This window comes from Panicum hallii, chromosome 2, assembly GCF_002211085.1.
Source record: "Panicum hallii strain FIL2 chromosome 2, PHallii_v3.1, whole genome shotgun sequence".
NCBI classification, from domain to species: Eukaryota; Viridiplantae; Streptophyta; class Magnoliopsida; order Poales; family Poaceae; genus Panicum; species Panicum hallii.
Window position 1 is genome coordinate 7,659,931 of NC_038043.1, and position 21,361 is coordinate 7,681,291.

Sequence of the window (21,361 nt, forward strand, 5' to 3'; positions counted from 1 at the left end):
CAAAACAAATTTCATAATTTTTGGAGATCTACAACAATTTCTACGCAATTTACAAGATCACACATGAAATAACAAAAACAAAACGAGGCGGCAAGCGCTAGATCCACCCGGATCTAGCGCCCCTGGGCGCCGACAGGCGGGCCCAGGCGGCCAGCGCGCGGCCCAGGCAAAGTCAAGGCCAGCCGTGGCCTTGACTCGCCACGGGCGCGGCCAGCGCACGCCCACGGCGCGACCCGCGCGCGAACGCACGCGCGCGCGGCGCGACGCGGCTGCGGCCAGCAAGCGGAGGAGTGGCAGGGGGGCGCAGGCGGGCGGGGCGACGCGCGCGCGAGCAGCTCGGCGCCACGGCGGTGCTCGCCCGCGGCACGGGCGAGCGGGGCGAGGCGGGGAGCGGCGGCGCGACGGGGCATGGCGGCGGCGGAGGAAGGAGCGCGCCGGGGAGGTGCAGCAGGCGGAGGGGGAGGCGGGGAGTGGTCGGAATCGAGCGAGGAGGAGGAGGGGATGGTGTATGCGCGGCCAATCGGGCGGGGCTTACCGGCGGTGGTGGATTGCGGCGGCGGAAGGGGAGGCGGCAGCAGGGGGGAAGAGGGAGGGTTGGGGCGCTAGGGTTCGGGCCGGGGGAGAGGAGAGGACGCGCTTTGAAGTCGGGAGGGGAGAAGACGGGCGGGCGGCGCGGGAAACGAAGGGGCGGCGGCCACGCTGGACGGGCCAGCGGCCGCCGGCGTGCGCCACCGCGCGGGCGCCCAACGGGCGGGCGCAGACGCGGGAGGCGCGGAGGGGGAGGCTGACACGCGGGCCCACGTGCGCGGAGGAGAGAGGGAGGCCGACAGGTGGGGCCGAGAGAGAAGAAAATACCCGAAAAGGAAAAGCCCAATTTCTAAAATCTAAAAATGGTACTTCTCGAGCTCCAAAAATCACCAAAATTTTACTGAAGCAAGATTAAACCATCAAGAACACAATGCAACCACTAGGGCCATAAAATCTATTATGGATTGTTCACAAAAATTCAAACAACATTTCAGTTTTCAAACTTTCCAAGAATTTTATGGCTCGACAGAGACATCCAAAAATTGAGGAAAAATATCTACAAATCACCATTTGAAATCTAGTATTTTAATAAAATATTTGGGGGCACAGCCACATAGCAATTTGTAAACTTCCTTCACAAGCTTCACTCAACAATAACAAAGAAAATGGATAACTCATGTCAAAACATGCACATGATGCTTGATTATGCTTGGATGGTGCTCATGATGAGGTTTTAAATTTTTATCCTGTGCTTTTACATTTTGGATCATGACAGTAGGGTTGTGTTGCATGTGTGTATTCGTATGGGTAAGTGTGTGCGCGTGTATATGAGTGCTTGCATCTATACCGTGTTTTGAAAAAAATATATATATAAGCGTCTGCATCTGTACTGTGTTTCGGGAAAAGAAAAACCTTCTCTTTTTTCAAATACAGAACATGCATGCGTGTCAAGCTATTTACTTTATATTATTTTAAATAAATTAATTAGCTTGTCCTGGATGCTATATTTTTAAAAGGTGAGAGTAGCAATTAGCCATGCTCGGCAAGCCAGCCAAACTATTTAGCCATGGTAAGCCTGACATATATAGCTGGAATGGGGAAACAACAATTGATCTCTTAATTGTCATTCTTTGATGGAAGCCACGGGCAGCGTCAGCATGAATTGTCAATGTCACGTTCTAGCGAACAGGGGTAGCAAGCGGTTTGTGTGTTGTGAGACTTGAACCTACCTAGTGTACGTCAAGCGATGAAGACTATTCGCCATGGTGCCATCACGATCTTGAGTAGTTGCCGTTGCGTGGACACTTGAGAAATCGATCGAGTTGTGGTGGACTCCACAAAAAAAATCGAAGGTCTCCTTCGGATATGGAAAAGTGTTTATTTGACCTTGTGCGATCGCAGAGGGTTGAAACATAATTTCATTTTTTAAAAAAATAAAAAAGTGTTAGACTAAACAAATCAGATCTCGAACGATTTGCGAAAGCGGTATAAAATTAAAAATATTCCACCCCCAACAAGCACTTGGATGGAAGGGATGATGGGGAGCTCTCCTGTGCTCGATCGCATCGCCGCAAAGCTCCGATGAAATGCTATGTACTATGCAACTACTAGCTTGGAAAAAAAATAGAAGGTTAAACAACTTCTTCGTTCAATAGTTGTTGGAAGAAAATATATACGAGTACCGTTAGAAAAATGAGCTTTCGTTCCTGTCAGTACCAATTAACTTTTGATCCGGTGCTAAAGTTGTCCTGGAGTCAATTTAGTACCGGATCCAAATTTGAAAGCCTTCAGAGCCATTTCAGTACCGGACCAAGACACCGGTTGATACTAAATGTCGCATTTTAGTATCACCCGGTGTTTTGGCCCAGTACTAAAATAGCGCGGCCATTTAGTACCAGCCAATGACACCACCCGAAGTGACATTTAGTACCGTCCGGTGTCCGGACCCGGTACTAAATGGTCCTCCGTGGGTTACTTCAAAAGGAATGCATCTCCCACCTAGTAATACGTGATGCAAAGTTGGAATGGCAAGGAAGCTACGTGCGAGGCCGGTACAAAATACGCCCTATACCCGCTACTTAGGGTGTGTTTGGTTCAGCTGTGGATTCTTGAAAATCTGATTTCTGGAATCAGCTGTGGGAAAGCTGCTGTGAGCTGACAGCTGTAGGAAAGCTGAAAGCTGTTTGGCTGAAATAGCTGTCAACTGTGGGATTCTGTGAGAAATGTCAGTTTTGCCCCTGAGACTGTATAAGACTGTTTATATGCTGATTAATTATAAGGATATATAGATGACCATTTTGGAAAGAAAATTATCATAATTAGAACTGTTTGACATATATAATTAATATAAAAGATATATAGATCCACCTCGATCTAACTAAAATATTACCTTCAACTAACCAAAATATTAGCTATGTTATCACGAACAGTATTCATGGTAACCTCATTCTCCTCCTCAAGAATTTCATCCACTACTGGTTGCGCCACTTCTTGTTCCTCGGTGTCGTCCTCATCTCGCGGCATATAGTTCTCATCTTCATCACATTTATCAAACGCATCATCTTGTAACGCGCTATCACGAATGAAATTGTGCAATGTCATGCAAGCCGTAATGATATGCGCCTACGTACGAGTTGAGAAACTTGGCATCGACTTCAATATATGCCACTTTTGCTTAAGGACTCCAAATGCACGCTCAATTACATTGCGAAGGGATGAATGCAAATAATTGAACATCTCATATCTCCCTTGAGGTGCTCGCTGTCTGCGAAGACGAAATTCGGGTAGATGATATGTACTTCCTTTGTAAGGAGCAAGATATCGGTTCAGTTCGGATAACCGAAATCCACAAGGTAGTATTTGCCTAAAAAAGAACACAAGTCAATGACATATACTTCATGACTTATACTTCAAATAATACCAAAGTATACACAAAGTTAGCATTTGTACCTGCAGGTGGTTTCGGAAATTTGTCACCAAAATTTGTTAAGGCATGATTGAGGATTCGTGTGTCATGTGCAGAGCCCGGCCAACCAGTAACCACAAAAGTAAACCTCATATTAAAATCACAAACTGCTATAATATTTTGCGATGTGTACCCATGCCGACATGTGTGGTTGACAACATCCTCTGTAGGTACCGAAACTTGTACATGTGACCCATCTATAGCTCCAACAGCATCTTCGAAATAAGGCCAGAAACGGTTTTCTCTAACCTTTGCATGCTCGGTACTAAAAGTAGGATCCCTCGGTGTGATATTATCTTTTTCTAATTTTCGCAAACATTTCAAGACTTCCTTAAATTTAGTGTGAACTGTCCATAGGGATCGAACGAAGCGGTTTTTAGCTTGAGAAAAAGATTGAGGTCCTCCAACAATCCATAAAAATATAGGTACTGACTCCACAGATGAAACATTGCTTGTTGATTTCAAACCATAGTTAGCGACAAGCAAATTATGAAGTACCATGAAAACCTCAAGAGTCATCCTAAACATCTTGTAGAAATATCTAGGTGCAGCTAGGCACTCTTCGACCCACTCAATTCCAGATTGTTGAGCATTTCTGTAATCATTTTTATTCAAGTACCTTTCCTCGATGCAGTGAATGGATGACGCAAAACTAGCTAACTACTAGGACGTGCCTGCAGGAGAACAGATAAGATGCGCTCATAATATGCTTCGAACAAGGGGAACAGAGAACAGACACGCACGAATGGGACTAAACTATCAGATGTTCACCTATTAATCATGGGCAATGATGCCAACTGACTCCAAATTAGCCACCAAAACTAGTGGGAACAGAGAACAGAGACGCAAGAATTAGATGTTCAGCTGTGCGGGGGGCACGGCGGGGCGCGTCAGGGGGCGGGCGGTGGGGGGCGGCGCGGCGGGCGGCGGCGCGCGGCGCGTTGGGGGCGCGTTTGGGGCGGCGGGGGGCGCGTCGGGGGGGGGGGTGTGGCGGGAGGCCGGGCGGCGGGGGGTGGGCGGCGGGGGCGGTGGGCGTCGGTAGGGAGGGGGCCGGGGGCCGTGGGGGGCGCGTCGGGGGCGGGCGGCGCGGCCGGCGGGGGGGGGCGGCGGGGGCCGCGTCGGGGGCAGCGGGCGGTGCGTTGGGGGGTGGCGGGGGGCGCGGCGGGGCCGGCGGGGGGCGCCGGGGAGGGCGTCGGGGGGGGGGGGGGGCGGCGGGAGCACCTGCGGCGGGGGGGGGGGGGGGGCTCGTGGATAAGGAGGAAAGAGAAGGTCACGGGGAAACAAAAGAAAACGATTCGATCGTTCGTAACGGATGGCAGTGCGGGTAAATACCGCTGTGAAGCGGGGAAATCTGCCCTGCGTCCCGATTTCAGTTCAGACTGGCCGGAATCGGTAGATTCACCGGAATCGATTCGTTTGGCGGAAGCGTTTGGTTGGCAATCTGATTTTTGAAACGTGAATCTGAGACTGGAAGCTGAACCAAAGGGAGCCTTAATGCTAGTTTGTCTAGCAGTGCTCACCTCTCACACAGGCGGCTCGCAGTCGTTTTGGGAATGCCAAAGGGATCGGAGATGGTGACGGTGCTCACTGCTGGCTCGCTCGCTCTCTCCTCTCTCTCTCACACACAACTCGCTGAGAAAGATGTTGAAAGAAGTGACTCTCAGTAGAGTAGTAGGAGAAAAATAGGGGTCCAGAGAGTTTGGTTGTTGGAGTAGTGTTGGCTTGTCGTACCTGACGGGGGGATCACCGAGCAATGACAGATGGGCGATAGATGTCGCAATGATTCGAGACGGTGATTGCTGAATTGCTTTGCCGATGCGCTGCTGGTCCTCCCTGATCACTGGGGTGCTCTGGCCGCTATGAAATGCCGCGCGGTGCCGCGGTGCGAGCTGACGCGCGATGTGATCAGGCGAGAGCATCAGAGCTCTCACGGCCACGGTTCTGATCTTCAGATTTTTCTTTTGCATGTTCTTGGGAAAAGAAACGGAAAACAAACAAAATAAAGCGCGCAATGCTGGAACGGGTTACGGGTAGCCATTCCTACTCTCATGGGGAGATGAGGTGTCTTTTTGATGTATAGCGAACGTACAGAGGTAGCAGTTGGGTGGTGCGATGCATGCATGTGGTCAATCTAGAGTCGAGAGGGACGACGACTTGCGATGCTCAGCTCCCATCACGATCATCCGATCGCCAGCTACTGGCCTGTACGTCGTCTTTCGATCGGTTGGATGATGACACACACCACGGACTAGTTAAGAAGACTGCTAAGTTTTGAGAAGTGATTGACAGGCCGTCGTCCGGCCGATCTGGAGTCGTATCAGGAGAAATATGCAGCCAAGCAGTGCCGAAACTAGAGCAAATCGAAAGGGATGCACTTGCCTTGTGAGTGCATCGAGTTTTGCTGTAAGAATATATATATAGTGAAAAAATAGACTGTATCACTGTTTTTTTTCATTTTCCTGTTGGTGTATCGGCACCCGCAACCTCTGTAACATAGCTTCGGCCATGTAGCCAAGGGCACGCGCACACAATGTGCAGCACTTGCACGCAATAACTTATTACAGTACGGGAGCAGCTGTGTACCAATCGTTCAACACACCAATTGCACTTTCCCTGATCGTCAAACAAGTGAACGTTGAAAAGATCTTCGCAAGCCTAGCCTTTGCACCGGCCACCAACAACCATGCATCACAGCCGTACGTCACGGTCGGCGCGCGGTGCGCCGCCGGCGCCGCCTCACTTTCATATCCCCCCAGGACCGGCCGGTAGATCCAAGCTGGGAGCGGCGGCGACGGTATCCATGGCCGCGGCGGTCGTTGATCGGCCGGTGCTCGCCTTCAACGGCCGCCGGCAAGAGTCCACGCGCGGGCTGGCTATACTGGAGTTCATGTTCATCCGTGCACCCGGACGCACCTCATGGGCATGCACCAACAAGCAAGCTAGATCGGGCGGTGAAGATTAACAATCAGGTTAATTTTGATTTCTTTTTAATCTTATTTTCTGAGAGAACAAAGATTTATGTACTGCTTGTTGAGAACGGAAAAGTGGAAGAGAATGCAAGTGAAAGGGATGTTCCGTTGATTGCATTGTTTATACCAGCCCAGGGGGCACGAGGATGTCTGTTCGGAGGGACGCGCCCCTTCGAACATGCCCTTCCGATTAGCAGCCGCTAATCCACGTAATTAGTTATTGATCACTAATTCTGGTGTACCGCAACACTACTAACTCATAATTATCTGATAAAAAATTTTGACATATATTTCAAGCACAAATGGTGCAGGTAAATGTCTATTTATGTCACTGTAGTATTAACTAGAATATATATGATTAATTAATGTTCATAGCAAAATTCAACGAGAGAGTCTGGAATAAAGGTACACAACACGTGGTGAGAAAAGTATTTATTTCCTAATCGCGATCGCACTGTACATCAACATATGCACATACCATAAACCGCCACATTTTTTATGAACGTGTACCACACGCTTACCCCAAAACAGTGAAGGAATCAGTGGCCAGGCCAGCTCCTTTCGGTTGGCCATTTCATCGCCGTCTCGGAGATACCAACCGGTGAAGGAAAAAGAAAAAAAAATCGAGCGAGCTGGTGAGTAGGGTCGTGTACGATTCACGGCCTTTAATTTCCTCATCGATCGGTTGTCAAAGAGAGGCGCTGACATGCTACACACGTACGGTACGGCTAGCTTGCAGTCTTGCACCCTTGCATTGCACGATCATATCTCACGTGCGCTAGCTCTTGCACCTACCGTTCCGATCGGCATCGATCATCGCGCTGCTCTACCCATCATCCACTCGCTCAATAGGAATTACACAAAGCCATCGCCGTCGCTAGTGCACTGCTCGCAGTCGCCGTCGCTATTGCACCGTTCGCCGTCGCCGTCGCCGTCGTCGTCGACGTCGACGTCGCGCGCGGCCGGCGCGCGCCAGGCGGGCGGTGCGACGACGTCGGCCGATCCGATCCGATCCCAGCCAGGCAGGCACCCGGCGGCGTCACGCAACCGAACACGTCCGTCCGTCCGCCTCGCCTCGCATATATAGCCTCGCCCATTCTCCTGCAGAAGCTAGCACAGGGTAGTACCGTACCACAGCTTAATCAGGCCGCAGCATGTGCTTGCTGTTGGACGAGAAAGAGCTAGCTAGCTACTCGAGCAGCGCCGGCCGGCCGGTGGTGCAGAGGGCGACGTGCAGCAGGGTGCGGTGGGTCAAGCTAAGCTAGCTCTCGATCGATCCATGGCGGCGGCGGTGGAGAGGCTGGTGTTCGCCCTGAACGGGCGGCGGTACGAGGTGGCCGCCGGCGACGTGGACCCGTCGACGAGGCTGGTGGAGTTCATCCGCACGCGGACGCCGTTCAAGGGCACCAAGATCGGCTGCGGCGAAGGTACGTACGTGTCTGTGCAGATGTTTCTGGCATGGCCCTGGCTGCATCGTACTGTGCCTCCGGTCGCCGCGTGCACGCACAGTGGTCGGTCCACGTGCATGTAACATCTGCAGAGCCGCTGATTAACAGGCTAGCTAGTTTAGCTTATTGGCGCGCCATCACGGGTGCAAATTTAAATCACAGGTTTGAAATCGATCGGGTTGTGGGTCTCCAACTCAAATCATACAATCAGTATTACGGCAGTGATAATAAGAGATCGTTCATCAGTACTGGTTGCAAATTAAGTCTATCTATAATAATAATTGGGATTGCATGCGACGGCAGAAAAAAAAAGTACCTATTGAATTTAGCTGGAGCTAGCAGCATTATATTTTTTTCCCCCAAAATGGGAACTTTTTCTTTTCTGGACTTCGTTGTCACATGCTGTACGTACTCGGAAGAAGAAATAAAGGTACATACGGTCGTACCGTGTGCGGTGGTGTGCCGCGCTGTGTTGCAGCTGCAACGGTGTACGTACTGCTACTCTGCTACTTGCAGCTGGAAGCTATAGCAATATAGCTAGCCGTACGTGATGGCAACCAACTAGATATACGCGATCGAGAGAGATCGGAGAGACGGGGATCGGAGATGGCGCTAGCTTGCTAGCTCACGGCTCTGCCGGTACGGCGGCCTTTAATGTGTTGCGTGCTTGCACGCTCCAGCGTCCTCCTTCATCCCTGATTCAACGCCCGTGATCGTCTTCGCTGGATCGGATGTGTACCCCAGCCAGCCACTACACGCACGCTATAGATCGATGGATGACGTGTGCGTGGGCGCATATATTCCATTGTACTTGATAATTGCACGGAGCGAGCATTATCAACCGGGGCTAGAAAATCCTTCGCGGATTAGTTTAAAGGAAAAACATCCCATGAAGAGGCATATATCTTATGTACGTGGGATGGTAAAAAAGCTATGCATAACGCAAGAGATTTTAGATTCAAATCTTGCAGATAGCTAGGTCAGTGATGGTTGCTAATTATTTTTTTTTGTGCTTGCACACCCTTTAGTCCCGGTTATGGCCGGAACTTGTCCCATATTCACGGTGCCAATCGGGACAAATAACGTTTCGCAACCGGGACTATTAGAAGGTTGTGTAGTAAAATAAAAAAACTGAAGTCCTCACACATACTATATTATTATAAAATATATATATATATATTGTATAATATATATATATATTTATATGCTAATCAATATATTTACATGGCTTCCTATAGCAATGCACGGATATATTTGCTAGCATATAATGCATTGACTAAAGAGAGGATCTTTTTCATGATCCATTAACTTTATTTGGTTCATTATATTTCTCATCTGATACGGAATTGGAAGCGGACATAGCTCATCTTGGATAGAAGTATCGTGCGATACTGAATTAAGGTTGTCTTATGTTTCTCTTGTAAATAGCAAGCAAGCTAGATGGAATCTTAGCAACATGAGAAGGGGAAAGACGCAGGCAGACGTGATCTTTTTTTTTCTGAAAGTATCCGTAGTAACGTACGGATATATTTGTTAGTATAGTGCATCCATACAAATTTGCACAAATTCTCATGGTAATTAAGAAGAAAGGAAAACCGCCTTTATTGTATTAAATAGCTAGGGCCTGCTTATTTTTCACTATTAGGAACACAGTACATCAACTTGACACGGGTTTGATTTCTGTAGTAGGGTCTAGTACGTCCAACCAACTCTCAAGTGAAATTTATTATGGGCTCCAAAAAAAATGATGGTAAGTAGCAAACCTAGCATTGCGGTTTCATAGTCTAGAGCCAATTCAACCCGGCCCGTATTTTTCACATGTATGTAAATGCATCTGGTCTATCGTGGCTACTTAGCTTATTTTTCAAACCAATGGTTGTGGACCGTACCATGCATGATTAGTTCTTAGTTGAGAAGATTATGGATAGGTGGCAAATAGAGCCTCCCCAATATTCAACCCAACATACATACATACATACATACATACATACATACATACATACATACATACATACATACATACATACATACATACATACATACATACATGCAGAAAAAGAAAATTATTCTAGACCTGCTGTACGCTTCAATAATATATATAGCCAATGATAAAAGTAGAGAAATTAAAGTTTGCATTATATTAGATGCCCTCTCCTTTTCGGCTATTCACACCTTTTCTCCAATTCTGATCTCTTTCCAAACCATATTAAACCATATTTTATTATTTCCCTATAGCGACGTTTGGCATACATGCTCTCGCATGATGCATCCCGATGAAAAAACACATGAGCCAATCCAACCCAGTTGGTCCCAGAACCAAATACATGCTTATTAATAACTATACATCTCCGTTGACACTAACATGATTGTAGATACAACAAATATGCACGATCGACATGATAATAACGCAAGTTGATCTGTATACGCGTGATTCTGCTTGTGGACTCAGATTATATATAATCAGTCGCTTGATACGACGACTGGATGGGTACGCCCACCTTGCGATTAGCCTATTTGTATTACAAGTGATTTGATTATGAGAGGGTATCTTACATATGTCCAGATTAAAGTGGGAAGGGGCGCACTTTTTTTTAATTTAAAACCAACGTTATTAGGAGGCCGGAAAGGGTAGTCAAGAAGAAGAAGAAAAACCTACTGTCGTCATTAGTTAATATATAGCCATTGATAGGTGGAACTTGCGGCTTGCGACGTCCATGTGTACAGCCTTGTATTTTTTTAAAAAATATTTTTCTAGCCTCAAAAGATCGTAATAATTTGGGACTAATAACATGCTAGGAAAGATATTCTTCCAGTGACGATTCAGTGTGTACTATTTATTTGAAGAAACCCCAATATGTTATGCTAGTTATTATAAATGAGGTCGTCAAGGAATTTTCTGTACGATAGATGATTTTAATTGTCTGAATTCAGTTTACCTATAATTTTCACTACCTCTCTAACGGTGACAAGGGCTAAGTCGTAGCCGATATACTATTGCATTCTTCTTGCTTCCTTCTGAAAAAGATGGATGGCACTGTATAAAACAATCCACTCGTCATACATATATGTTGCTTCTATTTTTCATATGGCTGGCAAATCTTAGCGTTTCTCAAAGTAGTGATCAAAATTTATAAAATTTAACATATATTTGAAAGAAAACAAATGCGAGCGGTACGAAATTTGCCGCTACGTGAGAGGGGCTAATTGCACCTCTCAAATAGTAAATGCCCCCCCTATCCTGATGGCTTGTGCACAGCTTAAGACTAGCTGAAAGTGTCATAGGCCCTGTTTGGCTCCGCTTCTGGCCCAGCTTGTGAACAATTTTAAATCACGAGGTTGCTAAACGGTCCGCTTCTGGTCCAGCTTGCCCCAGCAGCGCTTGCGGACGGCCCGTCAAATCGCGCTTCCTCCAGCAGCCGCTCCGGACCAGCTTATCCTCCCGACCTCCCGTCTCTTCCCCCGATCCAATCCTCTCGACCTCCCGTGCCCGTGACCCCCTGCGCCACCCCCCGCACCGGCCGGCGCTGCCCCCCCGCCGGCGCCCCCCGCGCCGCCCCCGCCCGCGCCGCCCCCTCCCCCCGCGCCGTGCCCCCCGCGCCAGGCCCCCCGCTCCTCCGCCTTGGAGAGCAGCGCGTCCATGGAATCCGTGGCCGACGACTTCCACGCCTCGATGCCGGTGACCTTGTCGAGGATCTGCTGCATGATGAGGTCGAATCCCTCGAATGGAGTTGGCCATTTGGAGTTGAACTTTCGTAGGCTTGCGCGCGGGAGCCAGAGCGCCCAAAATCTAGCGAATGGGGAAAAAATTAGGGGACATATGATGGTGGTAGAGGCTCTGGATACCGATTGCTATGAACTTGCTTGGGAATTTGAGAGGAAGGGTAAATTAGAGAGGAAATTGGAAGGTTTGGGGAAGAAGAACAGGGGAGTTCGAGAGAGACAGGGGTACGGCCTAAGATTGACAGTCCACGATTTAATTGTTTGATATATTTGTATTGTTAATAATTTTATTGTTATTCTGTTATAAAAATAAATAAATATATATAGGTACATAAGAAATACATGTATTCAGTAAACAATAAGGGTATTTCAGTCATTTTTCACTTCATACAGGATTTCAGCCCATTCAATAAGCAGTCTGCCAAACATTTAACTTCTGTGACCAGCTGCTTCTTTAACAAGCTGCTTCTCTGACCAGCTAGCCATCAATTAGCTTCAGAACAAGTTTCAGCTGTGCCAAACACGCCCCTTAACGACGGGGTAGCCTCCATTTCCACCCCGACAGTGGTTTGACTTGACCGGAGCCAAATGACTAATTTGATCCTCGGCCGAAAATGCTACCTGCTGAGGCGTTTCGTCGAACAGCTTCCGAGCACCCTCTTCCTCCTGCCGCGGTGCCCGCCACGCCATCCCTCCGCCTCGCTTCGCGGAAGTCCGGCGGCAAGGGACTGTCCATTATTCATGGCGCGAGGGTGGGGGTGGCCGCGGAATGCGCTTCCAGCAATGCGGGCAGCGGCCACGAGATTAGCTCGCGCCGGCCGGCCGGGTCTAGCTCGACCAGGGGCGGGTGGGCGGGCGGGTGGCGGTAGCCGGAAGGAGTGGGTCGCGGCGCCACCGCAATGAGGGGGGCCTTCGTAGCCGGTGAGACGGGGCCGTGCGCGCTGCGACCTCCTCCCCATGCCGCTCAGGGACACCACCTCCGCTGCCCCTCCCCTGCTTGCAGTGGGGCACAGGGGACCTCCTCCGGTGCGTTCGTCTTCAGGTGCCGCCTTTTGTTTGCGCTTGCCTTCGAATCCACCGGTGACACCTATAACGACACAATGCAGTATTGTAGTACGATTTCCGATTCCGTTCAGCTCTACATTTCGAGACATGGATCAGAAATGTTAGTGGGCCTATATAAAAATAAATTAGTGGAGTAAACTTCAGGATGCCCTCAATATAGGTGTTGCATCTAGAAAGCGAGTCATCTTCCAGGTTATCGATGGGCAAGTCTCATCCTGGGTTATCCCTCTAAAATGCAATGTTCGAAGTATGTTAAAGAGTATCTCTTTTGCAACAGAATCATGCAGGTCCTTGTATTTGCATAACTGCAACGCTCCTTACTTTTCAAGTCATGTAACAAGTATCTGTGAGAGTTCCTAAAATGGGATAATAGAATAGGCATTGAATTCTCAAAATGATTGTTTTGTAAACTGAATTAATTTGGTCCATCTCAACCATTTTTGTGTGACGATCTTATTGCCTTTTTGTTTAATTGAGGCTTGGGATAGAAATATTTGCCAATTGGGATAAATCATTGCGCATGTGTGATGGTAGATTTAATTTAACATGTTATCAATAATTTATATTGCAGGCGGGTGTGGGGCTTGTGTCGTCCTCATAGCAAAGTATAACCCAGAGACAGATGAAGTGACCGAATTTACTGCAAGTTCGTGCCTAACACTTCTTTACAGTATACATTTCTGTTCAATTATCACTACTGAGGGTCTGGGGAATACCAAAGATGGCTTTCATGCTGTTCAGGAAAGGATGTCTGGGTTTCATGCCTCTCAGTGTGGCTTCTGCACCCCTGGCATGTGCATGTCTATTTTCACCTCCCTTATCAATGCTGACAAATCGAAGAGGTCTGAACCACCAAAAGGGTTCTCAAAACTAAAAGTATCTGAAGCAGAAAAGGCCTTCTCAGGCAACATGTGTAGATGCACTGGTTACCGTCCAATTGTTGATGCCTGCAAAAGTTTTGCATCGGATGTTGACTTGGAGGATTTGGGCCTTAATATATTCTGGAAGAGAAGCGATAAGAATCCAGATGTTAGTGAATTGCCAAGTTACACTCTTGGTGGTGGAGTCTGCACTTTCCCGGATTTCCTAAAATGTGAGATAAAATCTTCTCTTGAGCATCGGAATGATGTTTATATTGCAGCCTCTGGGGAGGGCTGGTATCATCCGAGAAGTATCAAAGAGTATTATGAGTTAATAAACTCTTGTTTATTTAGGGACTCCGTCAAAGTGGTTGTTGCAAATACTAGTACTGGTATACCAGGATACAAGGATCAAGACCTCTACAATAAGTATATTGACATAAGTGGCATTCCTGAACTTTCAAATATTGTAAAAAAGGAGTCAGGCTTTGAAATTGGAGCAGCTACAACAATTTCTAGGACCATTGAGATACTTAAGCAAGAATGTGAATCTATATCCTCTCCAAATGGTAGTGTGGTTTTCAGAAAACTTGCTGACCACATGGGCAAAGTTGCCAACCCGTTTGTCCGCAACACAGCTAGCATTGGAGGAAACATAATTTTGGCACAAAAATACCCATTTCCCTCAGATATTGCAACCATACTTCTCGGTGCTGGCGCAACCGTTTGTCTTCAGGTTGTTACAGAACGAAGGCAAATTACTTTGGAAGAGTTCCTAGAGCAGCCTCCTTTGGATCCTACTACTTTACTCCTGAGCATATTTATTCCACATTGGATTTCAGATTATCAAGGAGAAACAAGTTTGTTATTTGAAACTTACCGAGCAGCACCTCGTCCTCTTGGCAATGCTGTTTCATATGTAAATTGTGCTTTCTTGGGGCTTTCTTCTGTGGATGAACAATCAGATACTCTTGTATTGAGTAATCTGCGCTTGGCTTTTGGTGCGTATGGGACAGAACATGCTATACGAGCCAAGAAGGTGGAGAAATTCCTAACAGGTAAATCACTCAGTGCATTGGTTGTACTTGGAGCAGTTCGCTTACTCAGAGAAACGATTGTACCAATGGAGGGAACATCACATCCTGAATATAGAGTCAGTGCAGCTGTTGGGTTTCTCTTTAGTTTCCTATCTCCGCTTGCCAAAGGCATCCCAGAGCCCGGAAAAGCTCTGACCAGTGGCTGGTCTAATTCAGCAGATACAGATGATGTACGTAACCTGCCGTTGTCATCACGTCGAGAAACAATTTCCAACGACGATTATAAACCAGTTGGTGAGCCGATTAAGAAGTATGCCGTTGAACTTCAAGCTTCCGGTATGTGTTTACATCATTATGGTTTTAGTAATTTTGTCAGGATATTTTCCAAAATCACCTTGCAGGGATAGATTTGAACTTTGTACTATGTAACACAGGGGAGGCAGTTTATGTGGATGATATTCCTGCTCCAAAGAATTGCCTCTATGGGGAATTTATTTACAGCACACAACCTCTTGCTTGTGTCAAGAGTATTAAGTTCAAATCTTCTTTAGCATCAGCGAAGATCATCGATGTTATTACTGCGAAGGATATTCCATGTGGAGGAGAAAATATTGGATCGGCCTTCATATTTGGGGATGAGCCATTGTTTGGTGATCCAATTGCTGAGTATGCTGGACAAGCTCTTGGCATTGTGGTAGGTCCCACTGCCAGATATTACTGGTGTCCACTCTATAATATTAGTTGTGTATATTACTGACCATACACAAAAGTCGCTAAAATATTACCTTTACCAGATTGCAGAAACGCAGAGGTATGCTGACATGGCAGCCAAGCAGGTTATTATTGAATATGACACAAAAGATTTGAGTCCACCGATCTTAACTGTGGACCAAGCTGTGGAAAACAGTAGCTACTTCAGTGTTCCCCCCAAATATTTTCCTAAAGAAGTTGGTGATTTCTCGAGGGGCATGGCAGAAGCTGATCACAAGATTCCAGCAGCAGAAGTATTTTAATTCAACAACCTTCCAGACTTTTTAATAATTTAATTTCACTTGCATAGTTAAAAAATGAATGGAAATCATGGCATGCAGTTCACTCCAAAATTTTAAAATTTCATCCTTTGTGGAGTCTGCTTTGAACCATACCATATACATAATGTAGCATTAATGTATCAAAAGAGCAAGAAACCTTATTACATTTGAGAAGGAAAAAGTTGAGTTAGTCCCTTGAGGTGATGAGAATACATCCTACACCATTACCTAACCGAAAGTTCAGGATTACTGAATCACTGTGGTAATGGTGCTCTGTGATTATTATCAGTAACCATTACTAACAACATTCAGTAAATCTCAGTCTTCTATTTGATGATCTGGATGGGTGTAGCTACACCTTTAGGTGTAGAATTGTACTTGTTGCTAAATTAGTAACTAAAACTATTGTGGTATATGTACTGCTTTGCAACTATTTTTTCCTTGAATCTGCAAACTGTAGTTGCAACACTAATAGACACCCTCCCCCTTACGGTACTCTCCAAAGTTCTTTCTTACCTGATGGTTTGTCTTGAGATGTGCCCTCGGTTGTTACTGTAGATAACTTCGCATCACAATAGTAATGTTCGAAAACTACTTTAATGACACATTTTTTATATCGAACTTTGATGATTTGAAACATACACATTAAAAAATTGGGATATTTCACCGCATGGATTCTTAAGTGTCAATGATGGAGGGATTTATGAATTTTTTTTTCTCGAACACGCAGGAGAGCTGCGTATCTTTGTATTAAGAGAGAAGGGATTTATGAATATGGAGCTTCAAAATTGAAGCAATGCAATTTTCTCTAAATTATATACCATCACTGTACCTTTCTCTTGTACCAATCATACCTTGCTTTTCATGGAAGCTAGGAGAGCATACCGCATCTCATACGATTTTGATGACTGCAGGTAAAATTTGCCTCTGAGTACTACTTCTACATGGAAACACAGACAGCACTAGCAATTCCAGATGAGGATAATACCTTGGTAGTCTACAGTTCATCGCAGTACCCTGAGTTTGCGCAACGTGTCATAGCAAGGTGCCTGGGCATTCCATTCAGTAATGTGCGTGTCATTACAAGAAGGGTTGGAGGAGGTTTTGGAGGAAAGGCATTCAGATCATTCCAAGTGAGAATCAGAAAAACTTGATCATTACTCTAATAATTTCAAATCTTTTTTTCCAAAAGCTAAATAACATAAAATTTTACTCTGAAAGAGAAATTATTGTTCTTCTGTGTCTTTTTGAACTTTTGAGGCCTGTGATTGTTTAGACCAGGACTAGTGCTTTCAAAGTGTTTATATATGTTGTACAGTTGACAATGCTATTATTTTCTATATTTATTATACTGTTTTATACTTTGGCGCATCGTTAACTGCATTATTAGTTGTATCATATGTCTAGACATGAACATAAGATCAAATGATTATTGGACAATGAATGTTGTATTGATAGTTATAAGTTGTAACTATGAGATTTGGCTATGTAGGCTTCACGCTTTCATGGAAAGCCATTTAGAGTTCTCTTTGTGCTTTTGTACCAACAAGCAAACACATCTAACTTTGACTATTTATTTTGGGCTCCGCAGTTGTGAAGTCCCAGTCCATATCCAAACTCCCAAAACGTGCCTTCTGGAGATGCGGCCCAATTGACATAAATCACATCTTTGATGATTACATCTGATAATCTAATAATGATCTCCTGAATAATAAAGACCTAGAATATATTACCAGCTGTTTCTTACTATTATGTTACATGCTTGTGTAGGTCGCAACGGCAGCTGCACTTTGTGCATACAAGCTACGACGTCCTGTACGAATGTACCTTAATCGCAACACTGATATGGTTATGATTGGTGGTCGGCACCCAGTGAAAGCTCATTATTCTGTTGGATTCAAATCTGATGGGAAAATTACAGCCTTGCATCTAGATTTATTAATTAACGCTGGGATATCTGAAGATGCAAGCCCCATTATGCCACTCAATATTATATCTAGTGTCAAGAAGTACAACTGGGGTGCTCTGTCATTTGACATCAAGCTCTGCAAAACAAATAATACGTCTAAATCTGTTATGCGTGCTCCAGGAGATACACAAGGCTCTCTAATTGCTGATGCAATAATTGGACATGTCGCATCCGTGCTTTCAGTTGATGCTATCAGCGTGAGGGAAAAGAATTTTCACACCTATGATACTCTTCAGCTGTTCTACCCAGAAAGTGCAGGCGAAGCTTCTACATACACATTACATTCTATTTTTGATAGATTGGTCTCAACTTCAAGCTACCTTGATCGAGCTGAATCCATAAAGCAGTTTAACAGTAGCAACAAGTGGCGGAAACGTGGCATCTCTTGTGTGCCCCTCATTTTCAGAGCTGAACAAAAGCCAGCTCCAGGACGGGTTTCTGTGCTTGATGATGGCTCCATAGTGGTGGAGGTTGGAGGAATTGAAATCGGGCAAGGACTGTGGACTAAAGTACAGCAGATGACGGCCTTTGCTCTAGGACAATTGTGGCCAAATGGGGGTGAAGATCTTCTTGAGAGAGTGCGTGTTCTACAGGCTGACACTTTGAACTTAATACAAGGCGGACTTACTGCTGGTAGCACTGGATCTGAATCTAGTTGCGCCGCAACCCTGCAGGCGTGCGATATGCTGATTGGCAGATTAAAGCCAGTCTTGGATAGGCTGCAGCAGCAATCCGAAAATGTCTCATGGGATACTTTGATTTCTCAGGTAAGTTTTTCCCCTCAAGTTTTCCTCATGCTGTGTACTATACTATTTCTCCCTATAACACAGTGTTCCCAAGCAGGCTTCTAAAGAAAATGTTAATTTATCTGCGAGTGCATACTGGGTACCTGGCCAAGATTCTTACCAGTACCTGAACTATGGAGCTGGTATAAGTGAGGTGCGACAAAATTTTCTTTTAAAGGCCATTTACAACAATGCAGCTTAATCATGTTTTGATGTCTTATAGGTGAGATACTCTTTCTGTTCATTCTGAAAAAGTGCAGGTGGAGATTGATCTTCTTACAGGAGCAATTACTATATTAAGGGGTGATCTTGTGTATGACTGTGGAAAGAGCATGAACCCTGCGGTGGACTTAGGCCAGGTATGCAGTTGATCCTTTTCTGTTTCTTGTTTTATCCAATTCTAAATTTTTGACGTAGTTCATTGATTTATGGAACATGCCCTGTCTTAAGCTAAAGACAGGATGAGGCAACATAATGTAAGTTAACGAGAATTATGCATCACATTTTCTGTTCATCATTTGACGTATATTAAAGAATTAACTTGTCCGGTGATATTTCTAGTGAAAACGGGTTAAGTTCTGGAAATTTATTTATTTTTATTTGTGAGCATTGTTTCGATTTGTTGCAGGTGTAGTTTGGAATTGTTGCAGTTCGTGAATGTTGCATGTTTCAAATGTTGTGGCATTCAGTTTTTGCAACATTTGCAAATACCATATGTTTCTAACTATGATGGACATGCTAACAGCAATGTTCAACTAACTGACATAATCATTGTTTTGCTATCTGGGCATTTCCCTAGTCAAGAGGTTGTTCTGTTGCGCGCCATGCTAATCCTTTGGACACATCACTATAACTAAATACTTGCTTAGGTTTTGCAACATACTTATTGGGCTCTAGTACATTGATATGATGGCACGATATCTTATTCTGTGGCATTTATCTTGCAGATTGAAGGTTCCTTTATACAGGGAATTGGCTTCTTCATATACGAAGAATATGTTACGAACAGTGATGGCTTGATGATTAGCAACAGCACATGGGACTACAAGATCCCAAGCGTCGACATAATCCCAAAGCAGTTTAATGCTGAGGTTCTGAACACTGGATACCACAAGGACCGCGTGCTTTCTTCAAAAGGTAGGCACTTCGGTGATTTCCTCAATGCAACATAGGTTGACATAAACTTGGTAGATATTAATTTCTACTGTTTCTGCCAGCTTCTGGTGAACCTGCTTTGATTGCTGCCTCATCCGTTCATTGTGCACTGAGAGAAGCTATTAGAGCAGCAAGAAAGGAGTTTGCAAACAGCACTGGATCTGGAAGCTCACCTCTGGAATTCCAGATGGATGTCCCTGCGCCAATGACACTGGTGAAAGAACTATGTGGTTTTGATATCGTGGAGAAGTACCTAGAAAGTCTATCTGCCTATGAACGTGCAGCTGGGGCGTAATCTACGCTCCTGTTTTATCGCGCATATAAAGGAGTGGTCTCTTCCTATCTTATGTTACAATAAAGAGAGAGAGAGGGGGGTCAAATAGGCATGAATATTTGAATGCTTTGAACAATGTACAAGGTTCCGCGCCTGCTGTGCCTCCATACTATCTGGAATTCAAACATCTATATTCGTATATCCTTATCAAAGCTGCAGGAAGTGGTTGTATTTGTGTAATTTAATTGTTATGAAGTTCGAGTGCTGATGAATTTTATTAAGCACTCTCCTGCTAACTTGGTTAAACAAAGTGAAAGCTGGAGTCATACACATTTTATTTGAACGAGCATTTCATAACTCATGAGAGCAATATAATGACACGGGCTGGCAGGGTTGTGCAGGTACAATATGTGTTAACAGCCATGCCAAGCTTCAAACCACCACTTATGTGTTGCATGGCGTTCCATGTCATAGTTCTGTTTCGCATCACGCGATTCCGGCAGCCGGCAGGGACGGCGGCGATTCAAGCAGGCGGCTTGCGGCCGGTGGATTCGGGCGCGTGGCGGCCTCCAGGCGCCGCCGCCGGCGCACCAAGGCCTCGAAGTCCTCCTGGGCGCGGCTGCTGCGGCGCCTCGACGGCTCTGGGGCGCGCCAACTCGGCGGCCGCGGTGCAGCCGGCGTACTGGGGGACGACGAGGGCGCCGGGCGCCGGGCGCCGGCGGGAGCGACGCGGCCGGCGCACCCGTCGCGGAGCGCGCGCGACGACGCCGGTGTCGCAGAGCGGGGCGCGCGGGTGGTGCCCCGCGGCGGCGGCGGCGGACCCGTGCATGGCGGCGTCGCAGAGCAGGCGCAGCCTGTTGGCGTGCAGGGCAGGCAGGCAGGCGAGACGACGGCGTCGCGCGCGGCGCAGGAGTTACTGGCAGGCGAACATCGGCATTGCCGCGCACGCACGTTTGGGTCTGGAAGAATCGGATCACCCGGCGGCAAGGAGGATGAACGAAATGGGGGGCAAAAAGTATTCTCGACACCGCCCAGATGCCGACGCGTGTCCCGCTGTTCGATCGAGTCGCCCGCCCGCTGGAGCCATCCGCCGAGTCAAAGGCTCGGGCGGGCTCAGGTACTCGGGAGAGGTGGGTAATTGACAAGCGGGACGGGACGAGGTGAGCATGTGGAGAAGCTACGACAACGTCAGGAAAGGGCGCCGCCGGCAAGGCAACTACTAAAAGGCGAGCGATTCACGTAGTGGCCAGCGCGGGCGATCTCACGCAATTGCGCGCAGCGCCACCCTGTCCCTCACTTCGCCACCCGGTCGAGGAGCAGACTGCTGCAGCCAGCCGCCCCCATCGTCCACCACCGATGACGCCGTCGATACTCGCGACAGCGGCAGCATCCAGCAACGACCTACAATCGGAAGGAGCTCGGTCAGGCTCCATCTGAGGTGCCGAGCAGGCGAGCAGCCGTTGCCCCCGCGCCGCGGCCCCTCCGCGGCTCCCATGCGCCGGTGCGCCCCTGCCGCCTGCGCCTGGTCGCCAGCCCTCGCCGCCGACCGCCGCGC

General features: G+C 46.9%; 1 protein-coding gene across 1 annotated transcript; it reads left to right on the plus strand.

Annotated features, from left to right (window-relative positions):
• The first annotated feature begins 7,569 nt into the window (after positions 1-7,569).
• On the plus strand, positions 7,570-20,116 carry LOC112883562 (putative aldehyde oxidase-like protein). The gene is made up of 10 exons (XM_025948875.1): positions 7,570-7,889; positions 13,267-14,928; positions 15,027-15,286; positions 15,387-15,596; positions 16,538-16,756; positions 17,394-18,359; positions 18,436-18,531; positions 18,638-18,736; positions 19,325-19,514; positions 19,595-20,116. The coding sequence occupies exons 1-10, from the start codon at positions 7,742-7,744 to the stop codon at positions 19,825-19,827; spliced, it is 4,083 nt and encodes a 1,360-aa protein (XP_025804660.1). The 5' UTR covers positions 7,570-7,741; the 3' UTR covers positions 19,828-20,116.
• Positions 20,117-21,361: the final 1,245 nt, after the last annotated feature.